This window comes from Erpetoichthys calabaricus, chromosome 10 (genome assembly GCF_900747795.2).
Source record: "Erpetoichthys calabaricus chromosome 10, fErpCal1.3, whole genome shotgun sequence".
Lineage (NCBI taxonomy): Eukaryota > Metazoa > Chordata > Cladistia > Polypteriformes > Polypteridae > Erpetoichthys > Erpetoichthys calabaricus.
In genome coordinates this window covers 70246856-70266617 of record NC_041403.2, presented here as the reverse complement: position 1 = coordinate 70266617, position 19762 = coordinate 70246856, and the positions used below count along the sequence as shown (strand labels likewise).

The 19762-nt window shown below is 36.8% G+C and overlaps 1 protein-coding gene across 2 annotated transcripts in view; it reads right to left on the bottom strand.

Annotated features, from left to right (window-relative positions):
- Positions 1 to 19762, bottom strand: part of LOC114659136 (heparan sulfate 2-O-sulfotransferase 1) — a 377317-nt gene that overhangs the window by 208586 nt on the left and 148969 nt on the right. The window contains exon 2 of one of the 2 annotated variants that reach the window (XM_028811399.2): positions 6759 to 6806. The exons of the other annotated variant lie outside the window; for it this stretch is intronic. Within the exon in view, the coding sequence (XP_028667232.1) occupies positions 6759 to 6806 (48 nt within the window). The remainder of the gene's footprint in view (positions 1 to 6758; positions 6807 to 19762) is intronic. 2 annotated transcript variants of the gene reach the window in all.

Genomic DNA, 19762 nt, shown 5'->3' with positions numbered 1-19762 from the left:
CACTGTTTGTGTTATGATACTATTGCTATAACTCATGGCTCTAACTATAACATTACTTCTTAGCAATTACATTGTTGGCAATAAAGCTTTATTCAGTCTTTCATTCAATTTAATGAATATTCATGAGCAGTGACTGGGTACTGGCCCAGTAAGACACTGTCAAGGATAGCTTGAACAAGAAGAAACCGAATAAAACCCACAGTGGTGACTTGGGGGTCTCTCTCTGATACAGGGAGCCTCACTGAGACACCGTTTAGAGCATGGCTTCATTCATAAGTAAGAAGCCACAGATTATATAATATGGAGCGTCATCTATTTGAAAAAGCCATATATTTTAAGTGTCCCAGAAGCTATTACTTGTACTCTAGGACACTAGAACGATTATTAAGTAGTTGCAGAAACCAGGAATAGTTGCCCTAAAGGTGAGGCTGAAAACAAAATGCCTAGTTGGGTCTCTTTTTATAAATAACAGTTATCTAGTATACAAAGAGACCTGAGACTGCAAGAGGGAGCACTGAGGAGAAGGCTTCCACTAACTACTTTTAATTAAATAGGAATCCAGTGGTTCAGCCTTTAATCAGAACATGCAGCTAGTGTGGAAGACACTTTAAGGGCAAGATGTTACTTTCAATCTGTACCTGTACATGACTATCATCTTTTTCAACAGTCCTTAACTTACAAAATTTTCAATTAATGGAAGACAAAATGGAACGTTTAGAGATTTCTACATTAATAATATCTTTACATCCTTGGGACATCTACATCTCAATTTTAATATTGCTGTAACCAATTTCTTCTATTATGTGCAAGTCACGAATTTTGTTAAGAGATAACTAAGACTTCCCTAATTTCCCTTCTATATTTGTTTGAGACTATACTATCTTTCAATACTGAACATATAGGCCGCATTTCTTCCCTTTATCATGCCCTTCCCAAAGGTTCCTCTGTAGATGACTTGAGTGTACACCAGGAAGCTATGAATGAAAATCTACCACTAAAATACCACACACCTCTTCAATCTGTGCAAAACATGATATAACCCTTATCCTTATCCCTTATCCTAATTTCTAGTTATGTAAAATGTATCTAGGCCAAGACCCTAAGTGTGAGCGATGTCACTCAGTCATAGAATTTGGAGGCAGTCACACACTTCAACCATCCTGGGTAAATATCGTTTCATATCAGTCAGAGAGTACTGGAACCACTATTCCTCCTAATGCACTTACAGCAGTGTTCAGAGTAATGCCAGACAAGACATTATTATAAAATAAAAAATATCCTGTGATATTATTGATCACTACATGCTTTTTTTGTTAATTTGGAAAACTCTAAAGTCTATCCATTTTAACGTAGAGGGGAAAACATGATCTGTTCTTTTTAAAGTAGAATTAAAAAAGAGGAAAGATTAAATTGGAGTAACAGTCCAAAACTCGTTTAGAAATTGGCAAGAATTTATTGTTTTCCTTAAATAAACATTCTTGGCCTATGTTAACTTTTTAGATGCTTCAATACCTTTGATTGACAACTACATAATGGGTTATCTGATTTCATAGCTCTCCAGATGGGTTAGAGATGGTGAATTTGATATGAAATATGTTATTACTTACTATAGGCTCGATTCTTCTGTGCCATGTTTATTGCAATGTAACGTTACAAATCTGAATAGGGGGCAGGCTTAAAAGGATGCCAGAGTTACTTTTATAAGAGCTGCCAGGGCAAATCAGGGCTGGTACAGTTTATTTCCCTTAACATTTTTTGATTTTCTCAGCATTATCTCTGAAACTGTTTTCTTATGGCTTTATTCTACAGGAGCAAATTGTTTCTTTGTCAATTTTGAATAACAATCACCTATGTTATTAGTTTTTATTATGCCAGTGCAGTACTGCATAATCAGTCAAACCAAAGACCTCGGCCCATCTCTGTTTTATATTGATTGATCTGCCATGTTTGGTGGACCCAATGGAAATCTCATAAAGAGGTGTTGACTCATGATGTTTAGAAAGTACTTGGTGTCAATAGATTTCTTAGGTTCACTTTTTAAGGTGAAGATAACTGAATGCAGCATTTTCTCTAACAACTTCTAGAAGAATAATTGCATGTAGTTAAACCGAGCCCTGCATATTTACTGCACTGCTATTGTGTGCAGAGACCCAAGCCTGACACTTTTTCTCATTAACATCATGAATTGTGAGGTATTTAGGTCATGTTTACTGCCCTGCAACTCTGAAGTTGCTCTCTCTTCTTTCTCCTCCACTACCCAAACCCTCTGCAACTTCCATCTCCCCACTGGCAACTCATGTGGAAAAAAAGAAAAAGAAAGAAAAAAAAATCAACATCCTGACATGGTTCCAGTGCTTCTGTCTTTTGTTCCTGCCAGAATTAAAATCACTGAAGGAGCTCTAATTCTGCATTCAGAGTGGCAAAATTGTGCCATACGTCATAATCAGATATAGCTGCTTCCGTCAATCATCCACTAAAATGCTTATTTCTGTAGTTGCTGCAGTGGTGTCAGCAAAATACTTAATGCATTTTTCTTGTACCAAGCCAGTTTCTGGATTATATTTTTCAATGTTATTATTTTGAAAAGCTCAATTAAAACCACTTACAATGTATAATGTATATCTTTGTTTTAGCAGACAATTTATTAATTATTTTTGATTCATTAGGGAGATGCATAAAAAACCATCTGTGTATTGTATCCAGTGATGCAGAGGTAAATAACACAAAAGAAAACTGTAAACTGGTAAGCAGATGGCAGAGTTGGCTATCTGGTATTAAGTATGATTTTTTTCAGAGAATATTATGAATAAATATTGAAGCCTTGATTCATAGGCATGTCGATGTTGAACCACTCACTTGCTAGCCACTACCTGAAAATAAATCAATGCAGAAGGTGTAAATTTCAAATACAGTATTCTCATATTTTTCAAGGACCTTTATCTCACTCTTTGCGCATAGAAGGTATATACAGTATAGAGTTAGACCCCTCTAAAAATGTCTTGTAAAACCAAAACAATTTTTTCAGTTTGGCCATTTTGTGGTTAACATTTTAGTTATTTCTGGAATATAAAAAAAATGCAAAAGTAGCATCAGAAATTACATACACTATAAAAACAGCACTTGTTTCCTGAATAACAGCCATACTAAAGTTTAGTAATCTTTGTCTATTAACACTTAGCCCTGGCAATGTTTGCCTAGCCTCCCTTAAGCTGCTGACACATTATTTTCAAAGGGGATTGATTACCCCCACCCAGGTTTTTTGATCTAGTGTTTATGTACACCAGCATTTAAATGAACCCGTATCTCATGAAAAGGAGTACCACCAGTAATTTGCTTCTACTTCAAGCACTGAGTAACTGGTTACTAATTTAGAAAGATGCAGGAATCCTGCAGCCATAGTGGCCCACCAAGAGCTGAGTTTGAATAAATTAAATTCCACTGGTGTAATCACTGATTCCCATACTATCTCACTTCTGAAAATGCCAATTCAGAAATAGACCATCCCTCCTTGATCTGCCATTTTCTATGTTTATGATAATTCTCCACACTTCTAAACATAGCACTCTGAATTCATGCTTATTATAGTGAGAATATGGGAAAAAGGTGCAAATTTCCCAGACTCAAATTGTGTAAGGCAGTGCTTGCTATAATTTATGTATAATCAACTGTGAGTGAGCTTTGCTCTGCTTGACTAGCAAGGAAGCTATTTAATAGTTTATAACCTCACTTGAAACTGCCTTTTTAGCCAATCTAACTTTTAAGTCAACGCCAACAGAAAAACTTTTATAAATGCTTTCTGAGTGAAACCCAGCTTCTTGTTTTAAGCTATACTCAAATAAAACCATTTTTATTGCCTGATTAGCAAAAATAGAAACACAACAAGTACTGAACTTCACTTGGAAAGTTGTTGATGTAGAGGACATCAAAAGTTACTTAATGAACAACTTACCGGATATAGTAAATGGTAGTTTTCTCAAGCCCACACAAGTGTTGATGACAACTGGTCATTAGCCCAACACAGCTCATTAACTCCCTACTCATACAATTTTTGTAATACTTCAAAAATTAGAGATCTGAGGGTTCCCAAATTACTATTATCTACAACACTAAGACTCGCTCTATATGTTCACTTTATGAACAAACATTCACAGATGTCTGAAATGTATAAAAAAAACAGCATCTAATTGCTTAAGACCTTAATTTAAAATAACAGCTGGTATCAGCTCTACTAATGCCATTCTCATTCTGAAATACTACTATTATGACACACCGGTCTTCATTTACATAAATTGAAAAAACGTCACATCATGCAGTCCTGGAACCAGTCTAGTTCTCTTCCCTGTAGTTTCTTTCACTAGCAAAGCAGTACACAGCACTCCAGATGAAGTGTGAAGTTCCAGTCACCATGTTACAAAAAAAGACAAATGTAGCTCAGAACTAAAGGGCATGTCCTACACTGACAGGCTGAGGCAAATGAATCTGTTCATCCTTGAGCAGAGATGGCTGGGTGGAGACCTAATCTGGATGTTCAAAATTCTCTGGGGCATCAGTAAGATTGATCAGAGAATCACATACTCATGGACACTGGTGCAAATAAAAGGAAAGTACACAAATAAACAACCAACTCATATATTTGAAGCATAAACCTTGACAACTTCTAAAAATACATATAATACTGGGACAGCTTAGTTATTAGCTCACCAAAAGAATGAAAGCTCTCCTCTCGTTTGTCTGAAGTCTTGTGCTTTTACAGGCACTGACCATGAAAAATATATCGGGGAAACAAATGCCCCATAACATATTGCCTGTGAACACTAGAGCAATTTTGCAGGAATGAAGGTTTACATATGAGCAAAGGGAATCAACCACAACTCATCTTACTGCTCCTGAATTAAAAACTGTCTTTTTTCATATTTGCAATTGCATGGTGTTTTTCTATAGTGTATTAACATTATGCTTTTTATTTTTATTGCACGTCATTTTGTGTCATACTTAAACTATATTGTATTTGTCATTAGTGTATTGCATACAGAGCTTTTAACTGTAATATACTGAAATGGCTCTGCTTACTCCTTTAACATTTTTATCATTTTCTAAATACACACAATTGCTGAACTATTATGTGTAAGGAACACATTCCTAAAGGTCAATACTATGTCACCACAGAGACCATACAGTAGGTATCTGTACAGAGTGGATTATTACATAGGAAAAATCGGTTTTTAACTTTTTGACACATATATTTTGCAACACTTCTTCATTACAGTATGCTGGAGGAGGACTAAGCCAGATAATCTGAATTGAGTACAGTATATCTTCCTTGGCATCCGCTTAATTGAAAATTATAATGTAATGTACTCTATCTGCATGTTCTTGCTTCCTTAAGAGTTATTGCTCTCTAGGACGACATCGGGGACATAAACTTACTCCTGCAAGCTTCAGAAAGCTAACACAGTTATTGCCATCATGTTTGACCTAAAGTAAATTCCAGTTAGTTCCTGGAACTGTTTACAAATTAATCATTTCTTAGGCAGTGAGAATGCCAATTAAAAACAAAAAAGGAAAATCTGTATTAATCTATAAATCCATTAATATACTGCTTTTGCCAATTTAGGGTTGTGAGAAAGCAGCACTCCATGACAGGGCATATTCAGTTACTGTAACATTCAGTATTACCAGTGTAGAATCATCAGCTAACCTTAGGATATATAAAGAATGCATACTATTATTGAATATGTTGCTCACATCCAAATGTACTCTAAAAGATTTTTCAGTTCTTGTTCCATTTGTAGCATATATTATACTTCCTGTCAGGAAAGTAAGATAAGCCTCAGCCCGTGAGTCTTCTTCCAGAATATTATTTAAGGCTGTCCATCATTATAAATTAATCAAAATGTGATAATTTTGCTTCTGTGTATACAAAAAGCAGTTCAGGATGGTTATGACCAAGAAAACTGCTATAAAAATAAATCTTCATAAAATTTTGTTTGTAAAATTTAACAGTAGCAGAAGAAGAATTGGTTAATCACAATCTCCTGCTATCTACATTAGAATGCAATTCCTGTACATGTCAAATAAAATGTATGAATATGCATAGACTTCAGTACTTTTTTGAAGCAAATAATGAAAGAATAACTGAAGACCTGATCAGAATAAACTAAAAGACAAACTCGCTTTTCAAGAAAATGCATAGCATTATTTTAACTTCTGTTCAAGTGGGGATGATTTAGAAACATTAAAAACCTTCCGAGATGGCCTTTTCAAACAGATGTTGAAAAGAATGAAAAGTCAAGCATTAACATGTGCAGATTTTTTTCCACCCTGTTAATAACCTTTTCACATACAGCTTTTATTCTTGATTTCCAAATGTTAGCACTATAGTAAACAATTGAGGTTAAAGACACAAGTACACATTTACAGACTATTATTTACTTAAGACAGACTAATTCTGCAGTCTACCTCTTTTAAAATCATACTGAATCTGCTATTCTGCATATGTAAAACCAGATGTACAAGTGATTATAATACAAGTTATTTGCTGCTTCTTTAGGGCAATACTCAAACTCAGTGACTGAATTAGCTGGCAGTTTACAGGTGTAGGATTAAGGAAAGAAATGTTGCAGTGGCTTAAGAAGCATTGGGAGGAGAGTTTTGAAATATTATTATTATTAATGTTCACCTACATACCTGTGTCACCAGAAGTTCTGTACCCAGATTGGACACTGTGAAATAATTAATGCAAGAGCTATTATACTTACTCGTTTGCATGTCAACCCTGGGCTTCGCCAGCTGCTCCACATAGTATCCTGCAGGATGTAAGAGGAAGCTTTGTAGTGTGATTAAACCAAAATGCTAATGTGGGGTATAAATACTGATTAGCAAAATGTTACTTAATGTGCAATTCTTGAGGCTCTCCAGGATTAGCAATCCACAAAGCAATGGCATTAATTAAATAAAAGATAGATGGAAATGGAAGGACTAGGAAAGGCTGTCAAGGAAGTTTAAGAGATAGATTGCCACAATGCAACAAAATAATTATATCTACTGTTATGAAATTCTTCATTTTATATAAATATATTATAGGCTAATAACAAAGATAAAATTGTTTCAGTTTTTTAATAGATCTATAGAAGTCCATCAAGTATCCCATCAGACTCCATAAACTTTGAACTCTACCATATGCTACACCAATTACCTGCAGCTTGGCAGAATTCCCAGTGCACCACATGAATGATTTTACTTTGGCAGTTTTGACACCACCACCTTTATATCTTGCTTCCACTAGTATTGCCCAACCTCAGAACTAAGCACAGTGGGATCCAGTGAGACTTCAGCAGAGTCTTTCATGACAAAGTGAATGACGACAAACTTGGCTTCCTTAAGTACGGGACAAATTCAGTACTCATCAACTCCAATAAGAACAGAGAGCTCTTCAACAAAGGCCCCTTGATACTATGACGTTTATTTTGTGAACATCACACCTTCCTTGTAAAAGGCTGAGCTGCAGAGCTTTGTCCTATTTTTTTTTCTTGGCTAACTCCTCAAAAGATTTGTCTTCCATAAATCCCATGTCTTGGCTCAATCACTTTCTGCCACTATAATTCAAATAAACATCACCAGTTCATCTCCCTGGAACCCAAGATAATTACAGTGAACAACAACAAACTGCTCTAAGCTACTGCAGCCTAATTAACTGAGGAAAATAAGGATAAGACAGGGCGACCAAGCATGTACAGAATACCCATTACACTCATATTATATATACATAAACACAAAAGGCCAAAAATCTGGATGTTAGGTCACCTGTGAAGCTCACAATTTGTCTTTTGTGTGCATTTCAATAAACCCGATGGCAAAGTGAAAAGCAGGGAGATTAGCAGCTCTGCTTTGGAAAATGAATTTTTACAGAGTGACACAGAGATTAGGATCGCCAGTGATTTACGGAGGAAAAATAAAGACACAAGTCTTAAGCATCTTATATATGAAGGACATCAAATGTCTTCACCCACTATGTGAAATTTCAGCTTTTGTTGATGTAAGGACGAAAATCAAGACATGTACAAGAATGTTTAAGTTGAAATTAAATTGATTACTTCTGTACAAAAATTTAAAAAGAAATTTTCAATACTTCAGTTGTTTGTGTAATTAAGCATATCCATGAGCTAATGCTATTTGGAAACACATTTTGCTTTGATTATAGCAGTAAGCCTGTCTGGATAGGATACTGTCAACTTGGCACACCAGGATTTCACAATTCCCTCCCACTGGAATGCTAGGAATTGAACAGCTTCCATCTCACCAAGGATTCTTTAAGAACAATTTACTACAGGTTGCCCCAACAAAGCTTTATCACATTACAGAAAAGAAAAATCAAACCAAACCATTCTACCAAAATACAAATAAATGAATATAAGTAAATAAATAAATCATTACAAATGCATCCGAGTCCACACTTTGCACATATAACTTTTAATCATTGCCACATCCTTCATGATTCTTCTGCACATTAAGGCTAATTTATCATACACGCAATACAGTCATGGCTGTTCCTTTATTACTATGCATTAGACCTCTAACAGACAAGTCCTTTATCTCTACATTAATCACTCATGAATACAAAATCATAATGTTACTAAAATAATTAACTATTTCTTGTTTGATACGTTTTTACAACTCCTTTGTCTTCATTAATAAAATAAATTGCCTGCAGGATACACTGTCATGTTGCCACAAACTTTAAACTGCATCTAAATGATACAACATAATGAAGAAAAGCCTCCGGTGTTAGAACATGCTTAATAAATGCACTTAAGCATCAGTATGCAAGTCTAAACCTGCACCTTGCTGATGCACTACAACAGATTTTAATTTTTCAGCTATAGCTAAAAAATCAGTGTCAAAAACACCTTGATGCTTTCACTACACTCAAGAGTTGACTATTACTTTGAGCTGTTTATAATAACAACTCGGTATAAGCAAAATTTCAATATAATGCGGAAGGTGCTAATATTAGAAGCATGTCTGAAAGAACCACACATATCTTGCTGACACCAGTCTGCTTCATGGCTCCTAGTCGTGGTTTCAAGTCCTGGCCTGGGCACTGCCTGCATAAAATTTTCACCTTCTTTCCATGCCTGCATTTTTTCTCCAAAAATGTGTGTGTTAGCCTAGAAGTGGCACTTAACCTGAGTAAGAATATTTGCAGGTGTGTGCATCAGTATGACCTGTGAGGGACTAGCCTTGTTCACAGTGCTGCTAAGAAAGGCATCTTCTCTTTACAATCCTGGACTGGATAAGCAATAATAGCGGACAGGGTAAAGGACCGTACAAATGTCTTACTATCTATTGAATATCGGCACCTCCTCATACTGTCAGGTGAGTTCTGACCAATCACAACCATTGACACACACAGAACAGCCTCTAAATGTTGGTAGTGTGGTATGACTGTAAACCACAATTGTCAGCCACAAAACCACGTTGGAAGATCAACACAAGCTAACACAAAATGAAGAATTATAAAACAGTATAATGATGTCTGCTAATAAGTAATCCAAAAGAAAAATTTAGAAAACGGCCAGACTCTTATGCAGTAACACAGAAATCAGACTAAGTGCACTAGACAAAAAACACACTTCCAAAACTGTCAGAGATCAAGGGCTCAATGTCATTAATAAGGACAACAGCAGTAGGCAAAAAAACAAAACTCCAAAAACCTGCATAAAATGTTAAACAGCAGAAGAATCAAAGCTCTAAATGCAATGAAGAATTTGAATAGTGACTTTTGCAAAGGTGCAATGTGTGTAATAATTGAACAATGTCACCATGTGAGCCCCTACTTTAATTTACCTTGTCACTCCCATCATATGAATGTACCAAATTTGTGTTACATAGCAATGCACACGGATAGGAGGGAGCTGGGGCAAACAGCAGGCAAAAGGATGAGATTTTCCAGATCAGTATGGTGTGTTATATGACCACAATCTACTAGCTTAATTGGAAAGAATGGCAGTTTCTTGCTGGTAGTGAATGCGGATGTGTATGTCAGAGTACCATGTGATAAATGAGCACTGTTTAGAGGTGATGTTACTGGGTTCAGCTCCAACAGGATGAACTTCAAGGCACAACTCTGTCCTTGTGGATCATCTCTGCTCAGCATGTTGGCTCTGTTCTAAACTAAATTTGGATCTGCAAATGGTGAGCTCATAAAAGTCTGATGGGCTTCTTTCAGCAAAGTCTTTATTTAGAATAAATGAATGTTTTACCTTGTGGCCTTCCAGGGGGCACTCCAGCCGCCAAAACCCAACACAACCTGACGCAGACACAAGTTCAGAAGTACAACACACACTATTTTTCATGGGAAACACTTTCCCTTAAGGGTTTCACACACACCAAAACAAAGCACAAAAAGGTCCCCAAAATAAAACTCAAATAATAAACAAACAGCACATTTCTTTCTCTTCTTTCACCTTCATTCCTTCTTTGGCAAGCTTCGTCCTCTTCCACCCGACTCTGGCTCCCATAATGAAGGCACATGGCTCCTTTTATGCTGCACCTGCGACTACACCAGGTGGCTTGTTAGCAAGATCCCGAAGTGCTCTCAGGTGTGGCGGAAGACTGACAAAATTGGGCCCTGCAGCTCCCCTGGCGGTACCCACAGAACCCAACAAGGCTGTCGCAAACTCCATGTCCCACCGTTGCAACCCAGAGGGAGGTGCTGTCCTGTGTTTGTTCTCTTCACAAGACCTTCCGGTTCACAGGTGCCCTGCCTGGGCAATGGCCCCGGCCATCTGCCAAAACCTGCTGTATAACTTTACTGATTCAAGTTGGTAATTATAAAGATATTGGAAAGATTTATGGGAAGGCCACTGTAACAACCAACTGTAACAACCAACACATTTCTACTTTACATAAAGTATGTCTAATTTCATTTAAAACATACTTTTAAAAAAATCAAAATCAATTAAATAGAACAAACAGTGTCACAAAAAAAGACTGCTTTAGGCAATAAACAAGTTTCTTTCAGGGAGGTGACTAACTCACCACTCAGCTCTAATTACGTGGCCAGGGGGCAGAAGATCTCAAAGCGCCAAGTGAAAGTGATCACACAGAAAAATACGAATTGACTGCAGGCAGCACATGGTGACAGGAGATTGACTGCTAAAGAGTGTGATGGAAACTAGAATGGACAAAGCCAAAATTGGGATGTTAAGAAAGCTACAAGGACTGAGAGCAAGACTAAAGGGAGTTACAAATGATGGATGAGAAATGTCTTGCACAAAACAAACGAGAAAGCAAGAAACCAAGCAAACAGGATAATGTCAAGTACAACATGCATTCAGATAGTTTGTGTGTCAACTCTGGAATAATTATTTTTCATATTCTGCTATCAGAGTGAAATCTCTCAATTATGGATGACATTTGAGTTCCAGAAGCATAATGTACATCACTCATTGATTAGAGTAAAGGTTAAAGGAAGATGCTTTTATTATTATAAAATAGACATTTTCCATGTGAAAGGCAGTATCTGTTCTTTCTTAATGTCGTTATGGTAACCAGCTCATCCAAATCAGGGTCACAGGGACCACAGTCAATTCAAGGCAGAAATCATCTCTGGATCGAATGCCAGTCCAAGGCACATTCATACACCTCCACTGACTCAGAACAAGCCACTCTAGAGCCTCCAAATAACCTAGCATGCATGCTCTTTTCATTAGAAAAACTTATACAAACACACAGAGATTGTGCAAACACTCACACCCTGTGGTAGGACACTTCATGTACAGTGGAACCTCGGTTCACAAACGTCTCAGTACAAATCTGTTTACGACCAAAAAGTTCGCCAAATGTTTGCCTCGGTTCACGACCACACACTCGGTATACGAACAAGCCAGTTTCCCTTTCGGTTTGTACATGTTCAGTCTCTTCCTGTGCATTTCCTGTGCAGAGAGAGAGAGAGAGAGAGAGAGAGCCCGACACACACACACACACACACGCACACACACAGGCAGTGCGAGAGAGAGCTGGAAGCATAAGGTAGGAAGGCAGTTAAAGAATGCACTGGGCTTGATTTTGTTTTCACTTCTGTTTACAGTGATCGGTTCATAGCGTACATTGATGCAATGTTACTTTTCTTGGTGGTTTATTAAATTACGGATTTTTTCAAATGTTCATTTTTTCCCTGTGCTTAAAACTCATTAAAAAAAAAAGTGTTTTTAGCCAGCGGTTGGTAGCGCTGTAGCACGAACTATTGCAGTGTTAGTTGTCTCTGTTGTTCAAGGTTTTCTCAGTGTTATTCAATGTTTTTACATTTAGTTTACTATTACGCTGTGCATTCTATGGTTTAATTAACTATATTTGTGCTTAAAAACTTAAAATATATATATATTTACATACAGTTCGTATGGTCTGGAATGGATTAATTCTATTTACATACAATCCTATGGGGGAAATTGCTTCGGTTCACGACCAAATCGGTTTACGACCAGAGTTTTGGAACGAATTATGGTCGTGAACCGAGGTTCCACTGTACTCATAAGCAGAATAAAATTTCAAGATGTACTCCTAAAGCCATCAAAATATAGCAATAAATTACTGTGCTAAGCACAACACTTTTAAACAGCCAGTTGTGTAATTCATTATCATCACTCTCAGGGCTCCAGACTGTGATTAAAATGGTCGCAAATGTGACCAAAAAATAGATTTTAGCGATTATCATTTCTACTTTGTTCACCAGTGGTGAATGAAATCATTGAAACTTTAAACTAATCATAATGTAAAAGATGCAAAAGGTCATTTTTTATTGTTGAGCAGATATGCATTTCAAATTCATCTGCCTCTCATATAGGTCCCCTGTTATGAAGATATCTGTGCCCTATAAAATTCAGATATCCATTCTGATTTGGTGCAGGCACGCTAAAGTGTGATTGTCATGGATCTCTTTGTGTTCATGCATCTTTACATTTCTCCTTTGATTTAACGCATGCTCTGTGCAAAAAGCCAGCCTGTCCATCAGTAAACATGCATATGCAGCCGCCTGCCTGCTGTTTCCTCAAGCACAGCAATGTCATTAAGGCTGCAAGTGTATTACATGTTATTGTCGTTTCAACGGGGTGCTCTGTGATTGACGGTGGACAGCAAACTTTGTTAAAATAGTATTGATAAATGCCACTTGTCAGTTGCATTATCAATCATTTTGGCATTCGCACTGTATGTTCTGTTGCCAGTAAATATTTCAGTCAGAGTTCTTCAACAAAGAAACAATGGAAAATAAGACTTAGCAAAAATTAACGACAGTGGTAATTATATTTAATAACACATTACTTGATGCCCAAGAACTCTGTACAAGACATTTTAAAGACAAATCATTAAACAACCCCTCCCCAGCACCCAATCAGCAATCACAAAAATAACTTGATATGAAAACAACAAGCACAATAAACAAAGTCCCACATGCTGTCCAAACGAATGGCAACCAACAATGTGGAATCAAGGAGAAAATGACAATCCATGGAACAGCTCTTTGCAAATAATTTATAAACAATCCTACCAGTATTTCTGATACAATGAGGGGTGGTCAGATTTGGAAGCGCTCCCTCTGGTGAAACACGATGACCAATCTAATTAACTACTCAGAAGACAGGCAAGCATAAGACAGTCCATGTATCAATACAGGTGCAATAAGACAAAACGATAAAATACAGGCCGTGATATAGCAGACAAGATAGACGGGTGAACTCACACAAACTTCAAACCCCCTCTTACTTGTCTAGCTAGATGCCTTTTAAAAGACCTGCCAGCCGATCTCATCCCCAGCAGCCCCTGTGTTATCTGCAGATGTCCATTCGGGGCCATAGCAGAGACTGCCAAGAGTTGTAGTTTTTAATTACGTAGCACTGCTACAATATTTACTAATCCACTTTACTGCCATGTATGGTGCCTTGCTCTTAAACATTTACTTAGGTAGTTCTTTTTTTTCCTAGAGCAAAATAAAAAAAAAAAAAAAAACAATTTCCACAGGAAAGGTTTTATTGTGGAACTCAGATTTCATCTCTGTCATATGAGTGATTAAAACCATGTGAATGAAAATGTTTAAGTTCTATCAAAAAAAAAAAAAACACCCTAGCCTGTCATGACCAATCCTTTAAGTTGAGGGGGGATCCGATTTTCACAGCAGGCATCATTATCGTATAAAACTCTTTTTCCTGTATATTACATGCACAGTTGATCATGGCACATTAAAACTGATCAAACTGTATACACTGTGTAGTTAAAATGCTACACTGTGTCTTTAATAAGCCTATCAGGCAGTCTTCTATTGCACATTCATATCTACTACATCACTTCCACCAGAGGGGACACTCATTTCCACAGCTGAGCCTTAACTGTCGAAATGCCTATGCATGCTCTTGTAAGCTGCTTGTAAAATGAACAAATGTATAGCTAAAATTGTTCAAAATGTATACTAAAAGACAGTAGGCAGTCTTCTTAATCAATTTCATATTTAATATGCTGCTCCATCCCATCCACTTTAGGGGACACTCATTATCCACAGCTGAGGCATTTGCTATTGAAATGCTCTTCCACTTGCAGAATGAACACTGGATAACTAAAAATTGAGGTAAATTTGTTATTTTAGAAGTCTTTTCTCACTTTTTCTCTACTGTGTGTTTTTGTCAATACCACTGGAAGAGACACTTGGCACAGAGCTATAAAAATGTGTGCCCCCTGTCTGCTGCTTAAGAAATGAACAATGAACAGCTAAAATTCTTCAAAATGTATTTTAAAAGGTTGTAGAAAGTCTTCATTGTCAATTTCACGTCTACTAGGGCCTTCTGTCTCATTCACTGTAGGGCACTCATTTCCACGATTGGAGCAAAGCTGTAGAAATGCATGCCCCCTGCCTTCTTTAATTTTGCCTCAAATTGTAACAGCTATTGACAGTTGTGTTCTCCCAATCAAAAGAATATCAGACAGACCATTAAGGAATGAAAAGTTGCAAGAGCTTCAGCGGCACGCTGGACTAGAATAACTTGCTCAGCATAAAAATGTGGTGCCCCAGGATAACATGCAGAGCTCAGAAAGACTGAACACTAAAAAGCAGGGGAAAGTCAGAGTAGTATCAATAAAGGCATTATATTTCAGAATATCCAACTCAAAGGCTCAAGTCTCATCAGCTTTAGAGATAACCTTCAATAGCATGTTGCGAAAACAGTGGAGGTAACAGTAAAAGTAAAGAGAAGGTAAATAATTTGGCACACATACATGGAGGTTAGAAAGGTAAGAGATTGAAAGATTAATATTTTAAACATTCGATTTTTTGGCACCTAAATCAAAGCTATTGGCTCTTAATGTTTTTCTTCTAGGAGCCACTGGCTTCTTCAGATGATTTTTTGTCTGGAGCGCTGATTATCGGTGATCTTATTGTAGCCTCAGGTCACAGGGGTAACCCTTGTATTTCAGGAGTATGTAAATCCAGCTGGGTAAAACTGGTACCAGAACCAAACCTGGCAACAAGACAGAAACCAACTTAGACTGGGACTTGTATTGCATACTGTATATACTGTACTTCTGTAGCTGATATTTTTATGTAAGTGAACATGCAGTGTAACTGTTACACATTTTTTGTAATAGCTTAAAACAAGGAAACAGATACGCCACACAAGTTCATATAAAATTCAAGGCCATCACAAGACATATGCTGTAATGACACACTTTCACACTGTATCTGATGGTGTGTGTAACCCAGCTGAGAGTGAGAGCTACAGCACAGACGGGCCATGTCACAGGCTAAGTGGCCATATTTGAAGCTGGCTGAGAGAAATGTCTTTTATCAAAACAGTAGATAGCAGATTAGATTCCAGCTATACATGTTCACATCCCACCTCTACCATCTAAGAGAGAATGCCTACAGAGAGAGAAGGAGTGTCACCCTAAGCAATTCCTTAATGATGACACACACTACAGAAGAAGATCATTCAACCGAATGTTGTAGGAAGCAGGCACTATCACTGAAATTCACCAACCTGCTATGACACTACCTTTTCATATTAAATAAATACAAGGGAGAGATGAGCAAAGGCGGAATGCAAAAGTATCAAATAAAGAGTAAAACAATAAAACTGAAGCCCAATACAGATTCAGTCCCCACCTACTCAGTCGAGTGACTCTCCTACCTGTATATTTTTAAGTGCAACAGAGCACATCCCCCTAACTCAATCATCCTCTTTCCTAACCCCAACATCCCTCTACTCCCGTTCTCTCTCTGCATCAGTACTAGAGGCCATAGATGATACTCACTGCTGCCCATTGCCAACCTAGTGGGGCTCCTTTCTCTTGTGATGTCTTGCCTCCTGGGCATTCACCAACACAAAAAAATAAGAAGGCTTCCAAGAACCCATCCAGACCACCACACTTTCATTTAAAAATGCACACATTAGTCCCCATTTTCTCCCTTCATCCACACTACCGGGGTGTTTTCAACAATCAAAAAAAAAGGAGACTTTTGAAAATTCTTCACAACCATATATGACTAAATTGTAATGTGGTCAGGGAAAAAGGCATATTTTTGAAAATTCAGACTCTAATCGCACTCTGATCGTACTGTGCGTTTAATATGGCCCTTTCCTGATTGGATCCTGCTCATTTCAACGTGTGAGTCCTTGATTAGTCACCTTTCATGGAATAAAACCATATTCCAACATAGCAGGTACAGAAAACTTACTTTCCATGGCACTTGTTGTGTTGCTTATCTGTTCGAATGTAAATTGCATTTTGTACAGTTTGAATGCTGCATACATGCACAAAATACAAATAATTCATTGGTGGCTACAGTTTTATGACAAATCCCGTGGCCAGCAGCATTACCACCTCTGCAAAGGTGTTTGCACAGATGCGCAAATGCCCATTGTAGCTGAACGTCTATGTCATATGCATTTTTGGTCATTTTACTGCAAACGGAAACACTTCAATATGAAAACACTAGGTATGGTTGTTGTTTAAAAATTCCATTTTTAAATGAAAACATAGTAGGTGTTGATGTACCCTATGTGAAACTGAACAAGGGCATTTGAACAAGCAAGCTGTGACATCTGATAATGATTTAATTATATTTTTCATACTCTATACACAACACAGCTTTTAAATAAAGTGAATTTAAACATTCCAATAAAGTGAATTTAAACAAAAAACAGTACAAAACACAATTTCTGTGTGTACCTGGTCATTTCAGGGATTTGACAACAATACTAACTTAACAATAGCCAAAAATATACCAAAATCATATTCCAACAGCTATTACGAGTGAACAACTAGGGTTAGCTATTCATAAAACTTAATATCAGATTGAGCTTACAGTGGACCAAAAAAATCTAAATTTCCTTAAGAAATCTAATCATCTACTATCAAGATGAAAAACTTAAGTGTTCAGCTCTGTCATGAATCCCCTGTTAAATACAATTGACACAGCTGCACACAATTCCCAGAGTAATTTAGGTGTGTGCTGAATATTCACATACTTAGATAACTGAGCACAGATGGATTACATTTATTGTATTGTTATGCACTACAAACATTACCTTGTGATGATGTGCTCAATACAATTAAATTTAGCTAAAGTGACTGTACCATACCAGTGACCTCATGCTTACCAGTACAAACATTAATGCCATAGAGTCCAATATCACTGTGGAGCTGATATTTAATTTTGTATATAGTCCCATCTTTATTACTCAGCCTAATTCTATCTATCTCATTCCACTTTTGAATATCAAAAAAGCCACTGTGAAGATGTAAAATCCAAAACCACATTAAAAATGTTGGTCATTTTCAAGTACTGTATACTTTTTCACTCTTTTTCTCCCTTACTTTTTCAAGAGAGTTTTTTCTGCAAAGACTTCTTTCTAAAAATTACCAACTCAAGCTCAACAAGAAAGACTCAGTCTCTACAGGGAAACAATCCCAAGAGGGTATCGTTGGAAAATCATTAGGTTCCAACATGTGGTGCATGTCCTGGAAAACTAAAAAATGGTCCTTTGCTTGGTCAGTAAACTATAGAGCAAATGCTGTCTGGAGACTAGTGCTTCTAATTGCATCTTCAAGGGGGGTCTCAAGTTAAGTATGATTAATGCCAGCATTCTCACACAGAACCTTGTCCAAAGAATTAGCCTTCATAGCTAGGCCTGTGGATAGCACTTCCTGGGATCTGCGTAAAACCAGCCTAGCAACACCATCTGTAGCTGGTGAGGCATCTTAGTGTTCTCTGCATTTATCCGGAGAATGCTTCTATAACTGGGAAGAGGTTAATACTATATCTGCTTTATTTTTCATTTATACCACTTGCTTCTTATACTATGCTGCTTTCATGATCCATTCATGTGCTGTGATCTAATATCTTTTTTTGTTTCAATTGTGCTTACATAAGCCTTTCAAAATCATTTATGCAGCAGTTTCAACTGATTGACAAATCTTAACTAATATATAATCTTTATATATAAAATACAAAATACAAAATTAAACACTAACAGTGAACATTTTTAGATGCATTTATGTGATTAATAGAAAGCAATGACTTTGAACTGTTCTTTGCAAAGAAAAATAGTAACTTGTATGTATTTACAATATGGAAATGAGAAAAACAGTAAGAGTAGAGATTCACATGACTAAGCCTCTTACACTTACATATTACAATAAATTATGATTTGCCAATAAAAATACATAAAAGGTAATCTGATACGTCAATGCAACCCCCGCACAAAGCAATGTTATGACCCTGATTAAAAAGCTTTTTCAAACTGAGCTTGCTCCTCCACAGCAGAAAAGGTCTGGCTTGACACCACAACCAGTTAAAGCATAAGGGCCACAAACAGCGCTTAGAAATGGCTTTTATTTCAAACAAATCATCAAAACAAGCCAATGAAAACTGGTTAAGGAAAGTGATCTTCCTCTAAGCCCTGTTTCAAACCCTTCAAAGTGGTTGAAAATATATTACAAGAAACAACCTCAGCATCAACATGACTTTATTCTATAAGTAAGCTAGTCAATACTAAACCCACTGTTACTTTATACAAATCATTTTTTGCTGATACTGTAGACAAGATGAACAATGAAGGGAAAAAAAAGTCTTAAAGCAGGTTTATTGTGTTTATAAGAATTACTCATGAACGCTTTGAAATTACTTCAGTATGAGAAAACCCCCACATATGATATACCATTTGACTTGTTTTGATATCTAGTAATGCAAGATGTTGAGCTGAGCTTTTTGGGTTTCCCTACCTTTTTTGGCTCTCTAAACCGGGGGAAGAAGAAAAAAAAAAAAACCCTTATTTTTAGGGCATTGTCTGACAATAATTTGGGCAGGAAATTACACCCGTATGAAAAAGACTAAACCAATAGATGTCTTAAGCAAAAATGACGAGAAGGACTTGAAGTACTGCATGCCACATCAACCAACACCAGGAGTTCACCCTCTTTACTCCTTTTCACAAAACTTCAAACAAAGATCGATACCATAGGCATGTGGAGTGTCATTTTATGCTATTTCGAGATTGCTGATCGCTAATATAATAATTTTGATATCCAATTCTTTATCAGTCAAGTCAGTGATTATGAATATGTTATTATTTTTGATCCTTTACTTGGGATCTAGCCCTCTATGGACCTCTACCAGAGAGTGTAAAAATGACAAATCTCTATTACAATCGAGAATATTTCGAATTTAAACATTTAATTTGAAACACACATTTGAACTTTTTAAATATATGATGCA